Consider the following 12402-nt stretch of genomic DNA (forward strand, 5'->3'; position numbering starts at 1 on the left):
TCATCTCAGGCACCTATTTGGAAGGTGAACTTATCCCCATTTTACAAACATAGATCACAAGACAGGTTCACTAACTCTCCCAGGACAACCCAGGGCTGAGCCGGGGTCCTAATCCAGACCCCCTGGTCCCAAGAATACTGCTTCATGATGACTGTACGGTCTTCGCAGGCTCCCAGTGGTCCTGCCCTGCCCAGAGGTCAGGGAATCAGAATCAACTCTCTTGTCCAGCCCAGTCTCGGAGGTGAGAGCAGAGCTAGTGCTTCCCCATCCCCTGCCCACCTCCACCATGCTGGTTTGGTTTATTTTCAGGAGCTACTGAAGAACCACTGTCCCATCTCCACCTCCCCCCAACAGTCTCCAATCTGTTCCCGAAGATCTGGAATCTCCACTCTTGCGCATTCATTTCTTTGACTAAAATTTCCATCTGTAGCTACAAAGCAGAGACTTAATGTAGCAGTCCTAATCCATCGTTTACATCACTGTGTGAGCGTGTCAGTCGAGGATTTGGGGGGAGGAAAGAGAGAGGCTGGAAGATACACAGCGGTGGCTGGAGGGCAACTTAGGCTGCAAGGTGGGGCCGTGGGTGCTGTGCTTGCCTTTGTGTTCTCGCTGCAGTGTCTGGCTTGAAAGCCGCAGTTAGCAAACAGCAGTGGGAATAAAGGAGAGAGGGCAGGAGGGGCGGGCGGGAGGAGGGCAGGGGAGAAGGGAGGAAGAGAGATGGAAGGGAGGAGGGAGTGGTGGCGAGGAATTCAGCCTCTCTCAGAAGGGGAAAAATAGAGAACGGGGTGATGCTGGAAAATAAACCTTGCTTAACTGTGCAAGTCTGCCTCCCTCCTTCCCTCTGGGCTCTGCCCTGCAGTTCAGAGATTTTAAATCTCCCCCAGGCTTACGGCAAAGGGTCCAAGGTTCCACATTTTCAAGCCACAGCCTAGTTTTAGAGCAGGAAGCACCTTGCATCCGATAAACGCATCGCTGCCATGGGCTGCCTGGAGGGTGCACAGACTGCGCTGGGCAAGGACTGTCCCCCGACCACCCCGCCCACATCACTACCGAGCTTGCTGGGGCCACAGGATGCGCCCGCCAAGCTCGCGATCTCCTGATTCCTTCGGCAGTATCTGTGGGGTTTTCACCTTTATAGAATAATTAGAAAGTCAATTTGCAACAGTAACAAACTGTCTCAAATTCTAAGTTCACCTCAGACAATCCTAATTAAGCAAAAGAACTTCTCTGGCTCCTGCAGAGCTGCGAACTCCCAACATTTTAATACCAATTATATTTAATTTCGACTTGAGGGAGAACAATGCCTCTCCCATTATCCATGCTGGGTCCCTAAGCTCCAGCCTGGGACTCTGCTCCGACCGACCGGCACTACATGAGCATACCTGCCAGCTTGCTCCTTGGTTCCCTTGGAGCCAAGGTTGCCTCCGGCTGGCTTTGGGGCTCCCCAGCCCCCACCCCACGTCCTGCTTCTTCCTGGGAGCAGATGGCTTTCCCCGCTGAGGACAGTCACTCATTGGAGACCTGAGGGCTGGGGTCTCACAGTGTTTGAGCAAGTGTGACTGGGTGTGTGCTGTTGTGCCCGACTCTGTGCGACCCCATGGGCTGTAGCCCACCAGGTTTCTCTGTCCACGGAATTCTCCAGGCAAAAATATTGGAGTGAGTTGCCACGCCTTCCTTTAGGGGATCTTACCGACCCAGGGATTGAACCTGTGTCTCCTGTTTCTCCTGCATTGGCAGGCAGGTTCTTTACCGCTGAGCCACCTGGGAAACTCCACAGTATTTGATGGAGGGGTCAAGTCCTCCACAATGAGAGGAACTTATTCCAGCCCTCCTCTGGCCCTGCTGACACAGCACCAGGGGACCCTGGCACCGTGACAACACACACACATACACACCCGTACATGGTACGTAACAGTGCACACACGCGGCTGTTTGTCTAGTAGATATACAGATATCCACCTATCTGAACATGCACACACACACACACACACACACATATTCAGATAGATTTGGGGGGTTTTAACAAAAAGAAGAGCATTTCTGCAAAAAAAGAAAAAAAGATACTTAGATATTTAACAAAATGCCCCTGAACGTCCTTCTGACCTAGACATTCGACAAGTTTGTGTCTGGCTGACGGGTGAAGGGTAAAGCACAGAGCTTGCCATTTCATGGAAGCGGCTGGGGAGAGGTTTACCGCCGCCCGGAGGGAAGGGCTGTCGGCCTGGTTTTTATCAGAAAGAAATATGGAGTGTTCTCCAAAGGATCCGTCAAGTGAAAAAGGCAGGCTGATGTAGAGCAGTGCACTGCTGCTGTGTGTGTGTGTGTGTGTGTGTGTGTGTGTGTGTGTGTGAGAGCTCACTGTGACCCATGGACTGTAACCCGCCAGGCTCCTCTGTCCATGAGATTCTCCAGGCAAGAATACTGGAGTGGGTTCCCACGCCCTCCTCCAGGAGATCTTCCCCACCCAGGGATTGAACCTGCATCTCTTACGTCTCCTGCATTGGCAGGTGGGTTCTTTACCACTAGCGCTGCCTGGAAATGCCTGTGTGTGCACACACAACCTGGAAGGATCCACGAGAAGCCACGACTGGTGGCCTCCTACTCACAGGAGGCCAGCGGTGAGGGGGTGGGGCTGCAAACCACTTTGAATTTTGTGCCTTGTCATAAACCACCTGCCCCAGATACAAAGTGATTAACAAAACAGACAGTGATGCTGCTTTTCAGTTGACCTTCACCTCTCCTATGACTGTTCCTCCTTCATCTCTTTTTAAAATCTAGTTCTCTTTCCTTGGGCATCTTCAGAGAACAGGAAGACTCATTTTCCTATCCACATGATGGGGCCTGGTGATCTAGGGGCCTACTCCCCCCGCTGCCCGCTGCTCTGGAGAATCACCCGGCAGTCAGACATCTCTGGGGATGGACAGGATGGGAGACGAGACTCTGACCTTGCTTCCTGGCACTGTGTAGCTGTGTGACTGCAGGTTGCTCGCTACCCCTCTCTGAGCTTCCATTTTCCATGTGTGAAATAGAGAGGTGGCTTCCAGCACGAAGGTCCTGTCCATACTGCTGGTCAGGGTTCCTGCTCTATGGAGGGCACACTAAGCCTCTCCCCGCCCTTCTCTCCCGTCTCCCTGGACAAGACACGCTCTCCTGGGCTCCAGCAGGCTCTCCAGCTGCACAAGCCGCTGCAAGCTTCTTCAAAACAAGCCATGAAGGTTCCGCACTCATTTATCTCTCCCTCCTAGCCCCTCCTCCCTCTTTTTCAATTCCCGGCCTCCAGAGATTGTGTCTCTGGCTTGCCTGATGAAGATAAGGCTTCAGAAAGATTTTAATCCTCACGCCGTGATTGGTTACCCCGGCTCTGGTGCTTAGCTCTGGTGCTTACTTCCACCTGCAGACCTCACGCCTGTGCTTTCCGATATTTGTTGCTTTTAGGCCTTGATTGAATTTTAAGAGGCTGAATCCTTAATTCTGTTTATAAAGTTAAGCACCTTGTTGACCTGCTCTCAGTGGGGAGGAACTGATTTTGCTTGTTTCCAATGAAATACACCGTTCCTCCACCCGGCATCCGAGCCTTGGAACGGAAGGGCTGGATTCGCTTTAAACCAGAAGCTAGGGAAGACAACTATTTTTCAACTGGAGGGATCTTCCTAGGGTAAAAAACTCCAAATCTAAACACACATCCTGCCTCTCACTCTGGATCAGTCCCAAATCATACAAGACACTACACAAGAGCCAGACAGCAGAACAATTTGATTTAGGCTAATGGCTTCTCAGGTGGCAACGTGGTAAAGAATCTGCCTGCCAATATAGGAGACGCAAGACAGCGGGTTCGATCCCTGGATCAGGAAGATCCCCTGGAGGAGGGCATGGCAACCACTCCAGTATTCTTGCCTGGAGAATCCCTGATCTAGGAGGATTTCACACGCTGCGGGGCAAGTAAGCCCGTGCACCACAACTACTGAGCCTGGCGGGCTACAGTCCAAAGGGTTGCAAAGAGTCAGATGTGACTGAGCACACACACCTCCTGCAGTGGACCAAGGTTTTGCCAGCAGTCAGAGACAGGCAGGGCTTTATCAGCAAACCATGCCCCAGAAACGTGGGGCTGCCCCCATAGGGCCCGCACAGAGGAAGGCTGATGGGAAAAAAATGGGCAGAGCCGGGATGCTGTCTCCAGGCCCCTGTCACATGCCCTGTGACACGCTGCACACGTATGGCACGCTGACCTGGGAAGACTTCCCGGCCCGCCGTGGCCTCCAGGGTCAATGTCTGGCCACTCCCCTCATTCAGCATCTTTCCCCAGACTGCCTGCTACTTGGTTGGATAATGCCATCCTGATCGTTTAATACATTTTCTGAGAACAAGGCTGCATGTTTCTTGTCAATCCTAGGTAATGCCTGGCACAGAGCTGGTCTGCTTCACATCTCAGGATTCTAGAAGAAGGTTAGAAGAGGGACCGAGGAGCCCCGTCCCCATGTTATGAGCAATGAAAAGGGTCTGGGGTGGGGGTGGGGGGCGGGAGGAGTCACTCATAGGCTCAGAGCAGGGGGACCAATGCAGAACGCAGAGTCCGGGCGGCGCAAGGGTCACACTCACATCTCCTTCTCCTGGTGGAGCTTGTGGGCCTCTTGCCGGAGGCTCTCCAGCTGCTGCTGGGCGTCCTGGAGCTCCCGAGACGTCCGTTCCAGCTCCCGTGCCAGCTCCTGGTTGGTGAGTCTCAGCTTGGTATTCTCAGCCTTCGTCTCGTGCTTGTCATTGTGCAGGGCGGTGCACTGGCCTTCCAGCTGGAAAGGCGGAAGAGGGTGTGCAGCAAGGAGTGATGAGGGACCAGCTCTGTCAGGCGCCTCTCCCGGCCCCACCTGGCCTCCTCCACGTGGCAGGCAGCAGCCCTTGCTCTTGCCCCTCACCACCCTCCAGCCTCAGTCAGCTTCGTCCAGCCCCTCAATTCACACACACACACACACACACACTCTTCCAGGGGCAGGAAGAAGCTTCCAGAGCACTCCTGTCTCTCCCCTGTCTCCACGGGGCTACTAAACAATCTGGGCAGGACTTCCCTGGTGGTCCAGTTGTTGAGAATCCACCTGCCAATGCAGGAGATGTGGGTTCGATCCCTGGTCCGAGAAGATTCCACATGCTGAGGCACAACTAAGCTACAACTATTGAGCCCACGCTCTGGAGCCCAGGAGCTGCAACTGCGAGCCTGTGTCCTAGAGCCTGCGCTCCATAAGAGAAACCGTCACAGTGAGAAGCCCTCAGACCGTGACAGAGAGTAACCCGGACTCACCCAACTAGAGAAAGGCCCACGTGCAGCAACAAGGACCCAGCAGAGCCAAAATGAAATCCATTTTTTAAAGCAACATTGTTTAAAAAAAAAAAAAGTCCTGGGAGGGGCTGCACCATTCAGAAAGACCATCATCTGTCCCTCTATCCCAGTGCTGATGACCATCGTCTCACCAGCGGTCTCATCAATGTCTTAGGCTCTCATGAGACCCCTCTTGTCCTCCACACTAGTTGCTTCCCCTTGGTCCTTGATGGAGATGGAAACTGCTAAGTGTCGTTCTTCACACAGCCACCTGCCCCGGTCATGAATCCTGAATGTCAATCAATTTATTCCCTTTTCGACTGGAAAAGAGCAATAGTTGCTTTTCATCATGTCTGGTAGAGGTAAAGGAGGAAAAGGGCTCGGAAAAGGAGGCGCTAAACGCCATATTAAAAAAAAAAATTTATTCCCTTTTCCTCTCCCAGCTAAACAAGTCTGAGTCCTTTCATCTAGACAAGTTTGCTATGGTAGCCACAAACCCTGCAAACCCTTAGGAAATAGCTCAAACCGGTCCAACCAAACATGGACCTTTTCTCATGTCCCTAAAGCAACTAAACACCTTAAGGTTTTTCTGGCTGGTGATTAGTCTGTACAGAGCTTCTAACCCTGTCACCAGAGGAAGACTCAAAGCAAGGCACACAGATCATAATGGATTTAGTTGAATGAATGTGGCCAGTAAGAGAAAAAGGAGGCAAAAACAAGGACGTCTGTGCCAATCTCAGGAGGCCCCTGTGTAATCAGGCAAGCATGCAGTAATTAAGTCGAGTGGCAATCACTCATTGAAGGGATAAATCTATTTGCGAAGAACTTAATACGTAACAGTAAGGAGGAGAAAGAGGGAAGAGAAGCCAGGTATGACTGTGCGGTGGGGATGGGGAGGCAGCTGGCAGTTCCAGGCATTGAGAGCATCTCGCTGCAGGAGAAAAACCAAAATCTACGGGTTGGGGATTCGCAGGAGTGGAACTGTCTTCCAGCCTTAGCATGGGTTGTCTTCAAGCGTATTTTAATGTGCTGCTAAAAATATCCCTCTCTTTTCAAATGGAAGCAATGCGTCTGGGTCTGTCCAGGGCTGGATTCCTTCCAGCACCAAACAAAACAAAACAGGAGGCCAAGTGGCAAATGGCTCTCTCTCTACCTATGAGCCCCTTGCTTTGAAGAGGAGGCTTGCCTAGGCTTCCCTGGTTGCTCAGATGGTAAAGAATCTGTCTGCAATGCAGGGGATCCAGGTTCCATCCCCGGGTCAGGAAGATCCCCTGGAGAAGGGAATGGCAATCCACTCTAGTAATTTTGTCTGAAGAATGCCATGGACAGAGGAGCCTGGCGGGCTACAGTCCATGGGGTCACAAAGAGTCAGACGAGACTGAGTACGCACATGCTATAGAACAGAAAACCTCAGAGCTCGTCACACGTAAGGACAGTGAGCATATTTCATGAAACTCTGGTTTCAGTTACTCACACATCCAAGTGTGTGTGAGCTCCAAAGTCACTCATTTTTCACTTGCCTAGAGAGACCATCTCTCGGGGTCCTGTGCCAGGCTCTCCCAGACAGGGTGGATGGACACAGAGATACTGCCTAGCCTGCCTCTGGGTACTCAGGTGCATCAAGGGAGCGTCTGGTGTCTGCATCGATCCTGTGGGGTGATGGGAGCAGTCGCAAAGGGGCTGATGTGCATTTTCTGGGTGCATGGGAAGAGATGGAACAGACAAACGGACCTTTGAGGAGCCTCTTCCAACTGGAGGCATCCCCAGCCATCCTGGCAGGAGGACATCACAGTCTGCAGCCCCCTCCCCCCAAATCAGTGACTGTGGCCCCATGTCTCAGCATCTCCCTCCTCTCTCACACAGGATGCAGGAAACAAACTACAGTTTCAGCTTTCTGGTAGCTCCCAGGCATAACTATACCCCCATGTCTGCAGATACCTCGACCGTCGGCAATTTTTCTGAGTTAAACACCAGGCATGGGAGAGTACAAAGGTTTTATCTTGGGATCACCTGTGATTTTTTTTTTAATTTTATTTTATTTTTAAACTTTACATTAAATGCTCTCTTTTGTATCATTAAATGGTTCTTCTCAGATTGGAAAAAATTAAGTCCTTAAGCAAAGGGCAGGGAAAGTGGGTAAGAAAAGAGGGGAGGATAGAGTAGAGAGTTGGGTCCTCTGAGGATGCAGAGGAAAGTTTACCCGCTTCTGCTTCTGGACCAGCTGTTCCAGCTCCTGCTCCTTTGAGAGCAGCTTCCGCTCCAGCTCCTGACTTCGGGCCCGGAACCTCTCCGTGTCCTGCCAGACCAGGGAGAGGGACATGTGAGGCCCAAAGGCACCTGGATGGAGACTGCTTTTACCACCTTGAACCTGCTCAACAGCAGGGTCCACTCAGCCTTTGGACTTCCAGTAGTCTTGTACAGATGTGAGAGCTGGACCATAAAGAATGCTGAGCGATGAAGAACTGATGCTTTCGAATTGTGGTGCTAAAGAAGACTCTTGAGAGTCTGGGGAACATCAAACCAGTCAATCCTAGAGGAAATCAATCCTGAATATTCACTGGAAGGACTGATGCTGAAGCTGAAGCTCCAATACTTTGGCCACCTGATGTGAAAGCCAACTCACTGTGAAAAAAAACCCTGATGCTGGGAGATTGAGGGCAGGAGGAGAAGGGGACAACAGAGGATGTGATGGTTGGATGGCATCATCCACTCAGTGGACATGAGTTTGAGCAAACTCTGGGAGACAGTGAAGGACAGAGAAGCCTGGTGTGCTGCAGTCCATGGTGTTGCAAAGAGTTGGACACGACTTAGCCACTGAGCAGCAGCAACAACATGCCATCCCAGGGCTTCAGTGACCCCCCCCCCCCAGTCCAGGTAGACAGGGAGCATGTACAACACTAGCTCCCTCCAGGAATGACCAAAATCAAGCCCAGCCTTCAGGATGCTTTCAGCGGTAAACCCCTCCATCCCTCTGTAATCCCCGTTTACTCATTGATCCAACAGATACTTGTTGATTGCCTGCCTACTCTGCTCCAGGCACAGTGGGGGTTCCAAGGGTACATCAGTCCATAAAAGAGGACGACCCCTGCTCTCTGGGGTTAACATCTTAATAGGACCAGACAGACCACAATCGATCAAAATGAACCAGTAAATTACATGCCAAATTTGAAGGTGACAACGACCTTGAAAAAAAAAAACAAAGCCAAAAAATAGGAAATCAATAATACCATGGGGGTACTGTGACCTTAGGCCCAGGAGGCAGAAGGTGGTCAGAGCAGGTGCTATTTCACTATTTCAGCCTGGCCAGCACAGCCAAGGCCCGGACTTGAATGGACTCTCACCTTCAGGAGAAACTGCTCCTTCTCGGTTTTGATCTGCTGTTCCATCTCCTCGTAGAGGTGCTGGATTTCTTCATCATAGGCAGCGATTTTCCTGCACAGGTGACAAGGAGAGTCTGATGAGAAGCCTCTATTCCCCAGTGGAGCTCTGGGTGGTGGGGGTGACCACGTAGGTCGGCCAGCCAAGACTGCAGGGTCAGCTCCTCAGGATCAGCAGACCACAGAGGATAGGCAGGACCCTCTCGTCCTCCTGTCTCTCGGCCATCCCCCCCAGATGATACACTTGCTGGTGGGGAGGGGAGCGTCCCAGCTCCATCTTCTTGTGCTCTGCTTTATGCCAGCACCAACCACCCAGCCTCGCGACACTCATCATAGTGTTACCCGCCGATCCCTATGCTTTTCCACAGCATAAAGGTGTGGGCTTTTTCTCTGCTTGGTTTCTTGGTTTATCTCTTTCCCACGTTGGCTGCTTTCTCTCCACCTGGCTCCATCAGCACTGTCTGAGCTGTACTCTCCTGGTGTGCTGAACTTTGGGTGACCCTTGTTTTTCACAGGCTCTCAAAAGGTTCCACGGTGATGACTACCACCTCCAACACAACACCCCCTACAGAGGGAGGGGCCACTCCTGTCCAAGGACTCAGACCATCTCAGCACAGGGCCATGGGGAGGGTGAAACTCAAAGTGTTAGTCTCTCAGTCGTGTCCGACTCTTTGCAACCCTGTGGGCTGTAGCCCACCAGGCTCCTCCATGCATGGAGCTCTCCAGGCAAGAATACTGGAGCAGGTTGCCATTCCTTTCTCCAGGGGATCTTCCTGACCCAGGGGTCGAGCAAGAATACTGGAGCAGGTTGCCATTCCTTTCTCCAGGGGATCTTCCTGACCCAGGGGTCGAACTCAGGTCTCCCGCACCACAGCCCATGGGCTGGTCTTTCCTCACTCGCTATCTGCTGGGGGAACCTGGCACCCCATGCACAGGCCACAATTTTGATTGGCATCCTTTCAGTTCTACAGGAACCACACAGCCGCCCCAGAACACACAGTCAAGGTTACTCACTGGTCTGAGTTCACGTTCCTGGTTGTACCTCCAAGACCATTAACCTGACTTGGAGTGAGTACCCCATTGGTCCAGGGTTGTGCCCAGAGAGAAGGGCACGGCTCCCCAAGACGCCTCTGAGCTGAGGCTCTCTGCTCACCGCTGGACCTCCCATTCTGGGAGTAACAAGCGTCTTTTTGGCAAAGAGGGAGAACTCTCTTCTCAGTAAATGACAAATGTTTGGATTGCTGCTTTGGTTCTTGGCTACCCCACAACAATTACAAGAAAATCTTGGCGAGAAACAAGGAACTGAGACACCTGTGGTTACACAGGGACCCCTTGGGGACAGAAATGGATACAGTGGATAGGAAAGTTCAGAGAGAAAGATAGGCTTCCCCTGGTCCCTGGAATTGCCTTCCTGTGATGGAAGAAATTCAAATGCGACGTGGCAAATGGTATTTAGGAAAATTACAGACAGTGATTCCAACTATACAAGCACCAGAGAACTGATAAAGTGAGATGAGAAAAACTTCGAAATGGATTTGGCGCTGCTAATGTCATACTCATTATAATCATTCATATAAGCCATGTACCATGTAAGCCTAATAACCATGCAGGGCATTAATTCTACATTATCATTAAATGTGTTATATTAACTTGAAGTTTTATTGGATTAAATTAATAAACTTTATGCTTTTCACGCTCACATGTCAGTTTGTTAGTCATGAAGTAAGTAATTTTACAAACACAGATGTGAGAATTGGACTATAAAGAAGGCTGAGCACTGAAGAATTGATGCTTTTGAACAGTGGTGCTGCAGAAGACTCTTGAGAGTCCCCTGGACAGCAAGGAGATCAAACCAGTCAATCCTAAAGGAAATCAGTCCAGAATATTCATTGGAAGGACTGATGCTGAAGCTGAAACTCCAATACTTTGGTGAAGAGCTGATTCATTGGAAAAGATCCTGATGCTGGGAAAGATTGAAGGCAGGAGGAGAAGGGGATGACAGAGGATGAGACGGTTGGATGGCATCATCGACTCGATAGACATGAGTTTGAGCAAAGTTCAGGAGATGGTGTAGGACAGGGAAGTCCATGGGATCTTGAATTGTTGCACACAACTTAGCGTCTGAACCTCAAGGACAACAGCAAAACAAATGGAGGGAAGAGAGATGCAGCCTCTGAATGGCACCTACCCCTGCCCTCATCACAGAGGAGGGACCCACCGCAAAGAAGCCCTGGGTTGCGGGTGAGCATCAGTGGTCCCGGCCCATATGGGCTCCCACATGGAGCTCATACTTTGGAAATGCTTGTGAACAAACCTGGTCTCTTTGGAGGCTATTGAGGCATGAAGGACTTCAGAGGTTGAGCTGTGACCCAGGGCTGGACACACGAGCTCGAGAATGAGAATATTAAGGTGCTGTGTATACCACAGGCATCACTAACCCAGCTCAGGGGTGCAGACGGCCAGGGTTATGATCCCAGAACCGGCTTATTTCCTCTGTGTGACCTTGGGTAAATGCTTCGACATACTTTGATCCCAGGATAACAGCTGCTCCCCGTTCCTTCCAGCATGGTTACAATGAATGGGCAGGTAAAGTGTTTGGAACTGCAAAGTCCTAGACAGATATAAGGGATTATTTATTTTCCTAATTATTATCATGGGCTGCAGAGGGCAAGGGCCAGTGCTCCCCAAGGGGTAGAGGGTCTTCGTTTTAAGGATAAAAGGGCTGCTGGGTTTGGAAAGGGTCAGAAGCAATCAGAAAGGTGAAGAACAGAAAGCTTAGTCAATAAAACCTCCTGTCGGAGTGATCCATTAGAGACGCAGGCTGTGTGTGAGCAGGGGCTGCAGAGAAATTACTTCTCTGGGAGAAACAGTGGCGAGAGGCACTCTCAAAAGATGTGGGCATATGGCATGTGGTGCCCCAGCCAAGCTCACCACATTCTGCCATCAGAGGAAAAAGGCAACCGATTGTGTTTGCTTATTACACACCCCTTTGCTGCCACAGTTTCTGGAACCACTCAGATTGCCTGATGCACAAACACAGACTCTGAAGTCTTCTCCACGAGGATTTCTCCATCTGTTCTGATTTCCTGACCCTCTTCCCGGACCTCAGAGAACACCACATGTCTTTATTTGAACCTTTCAAAGTCCTGAATGACTCTTTCCTTTGGGTTTATGCAGTCTCCACTAGGTTATGGACACTCAGACACTGATGTCATCCACAGGGCCTGTGCTCAAAGTGTTAACGCTGAAAATCTGTAAGAAATAAATATAAGACTTTGGATACCAGACTCAGAAGTCCATGGGTGGACCACATGGGGTGGCAGGGAAATGCCAGATTCCAGGAGAATTGAAAAATTTGGGGGTTGAAAGAGGTCTTGTCTGATCCAACCACGTTTCCAGTGTCAGAGTCCTTGCCATAATATCGCCACCAAGTATGTCCCCAAACTGGTTTAGAACAGCTCCAGTGAGAGAGAATGCTGAGTTTCTAACCAGCTCTTTTAGAGCAAATGACCTACCAAAAGCCGGGGTGAAAGGTCCAACCAGCCTCAAGGAAACAGTGCCACCCTGGGCATCTGACTGCGGTGGATGCCCCCTCTCGCAAGGACGACGTATGTGTGTGTGTGTGGTGTGTGTGTGTGTGTGTGTGGTGTGTGCATGCGCACAGTATCAGGCGTATTGGAGATCTAAGGATGGAATGTTTGTGGGAAGCAAGGAGGGCTG

At 51.0% G+C, this 12402-nt stretch overlaps 1 protein-coding gene across 5 annotated transcripts in view; it reads right to left on the minus strand.

Moving 5' to 3' along the window:
* CRACR2A (calcium release activated channel regulator 2A) overlaps positions 1-12402 on the minus strand; it is a 158424-nt gene that overhangs the window by 41558 nt on the left and 104464 nt on the right. For all 5 annotated transcript variants that reach the window (XM_027541053.1, XM_027541054.1, XM_027541052.1 and 2 more), the window contains 3 exons: positions 8647-8737; positions 7506-7601; positions 4597-4784 (listed from right to left, as the gene is read on the minus strand). In XM_027541053.1, the coding sequence (XP_027396854.1) occupies positions 4597-4784; positions 7506-7601; positions 8647-8737 (375 nt within the window). The remainder of the gene's footprint in view (positions 1-4596; positions 4785-7505; positions 7602-8646; positions 8738-12402) is intronic.

This window comes from Bos indicus x Bos taurus, chromosome 5, assembly GCF_003369695.1.
Source record: "Bos indicus x Bos taurus breed Angus x Brahman F1 hybrid chromosome 5, Bos_hybrid_MaternalHap_v2.0, whole genome shotgun sequence".
NCBI classification, from domain to species: Eukaryota; Metazoa; Chordata; class Mammalia; order Artiodactyla; family Bovidae; genus Bos; species Bos indicus x Bos taurus.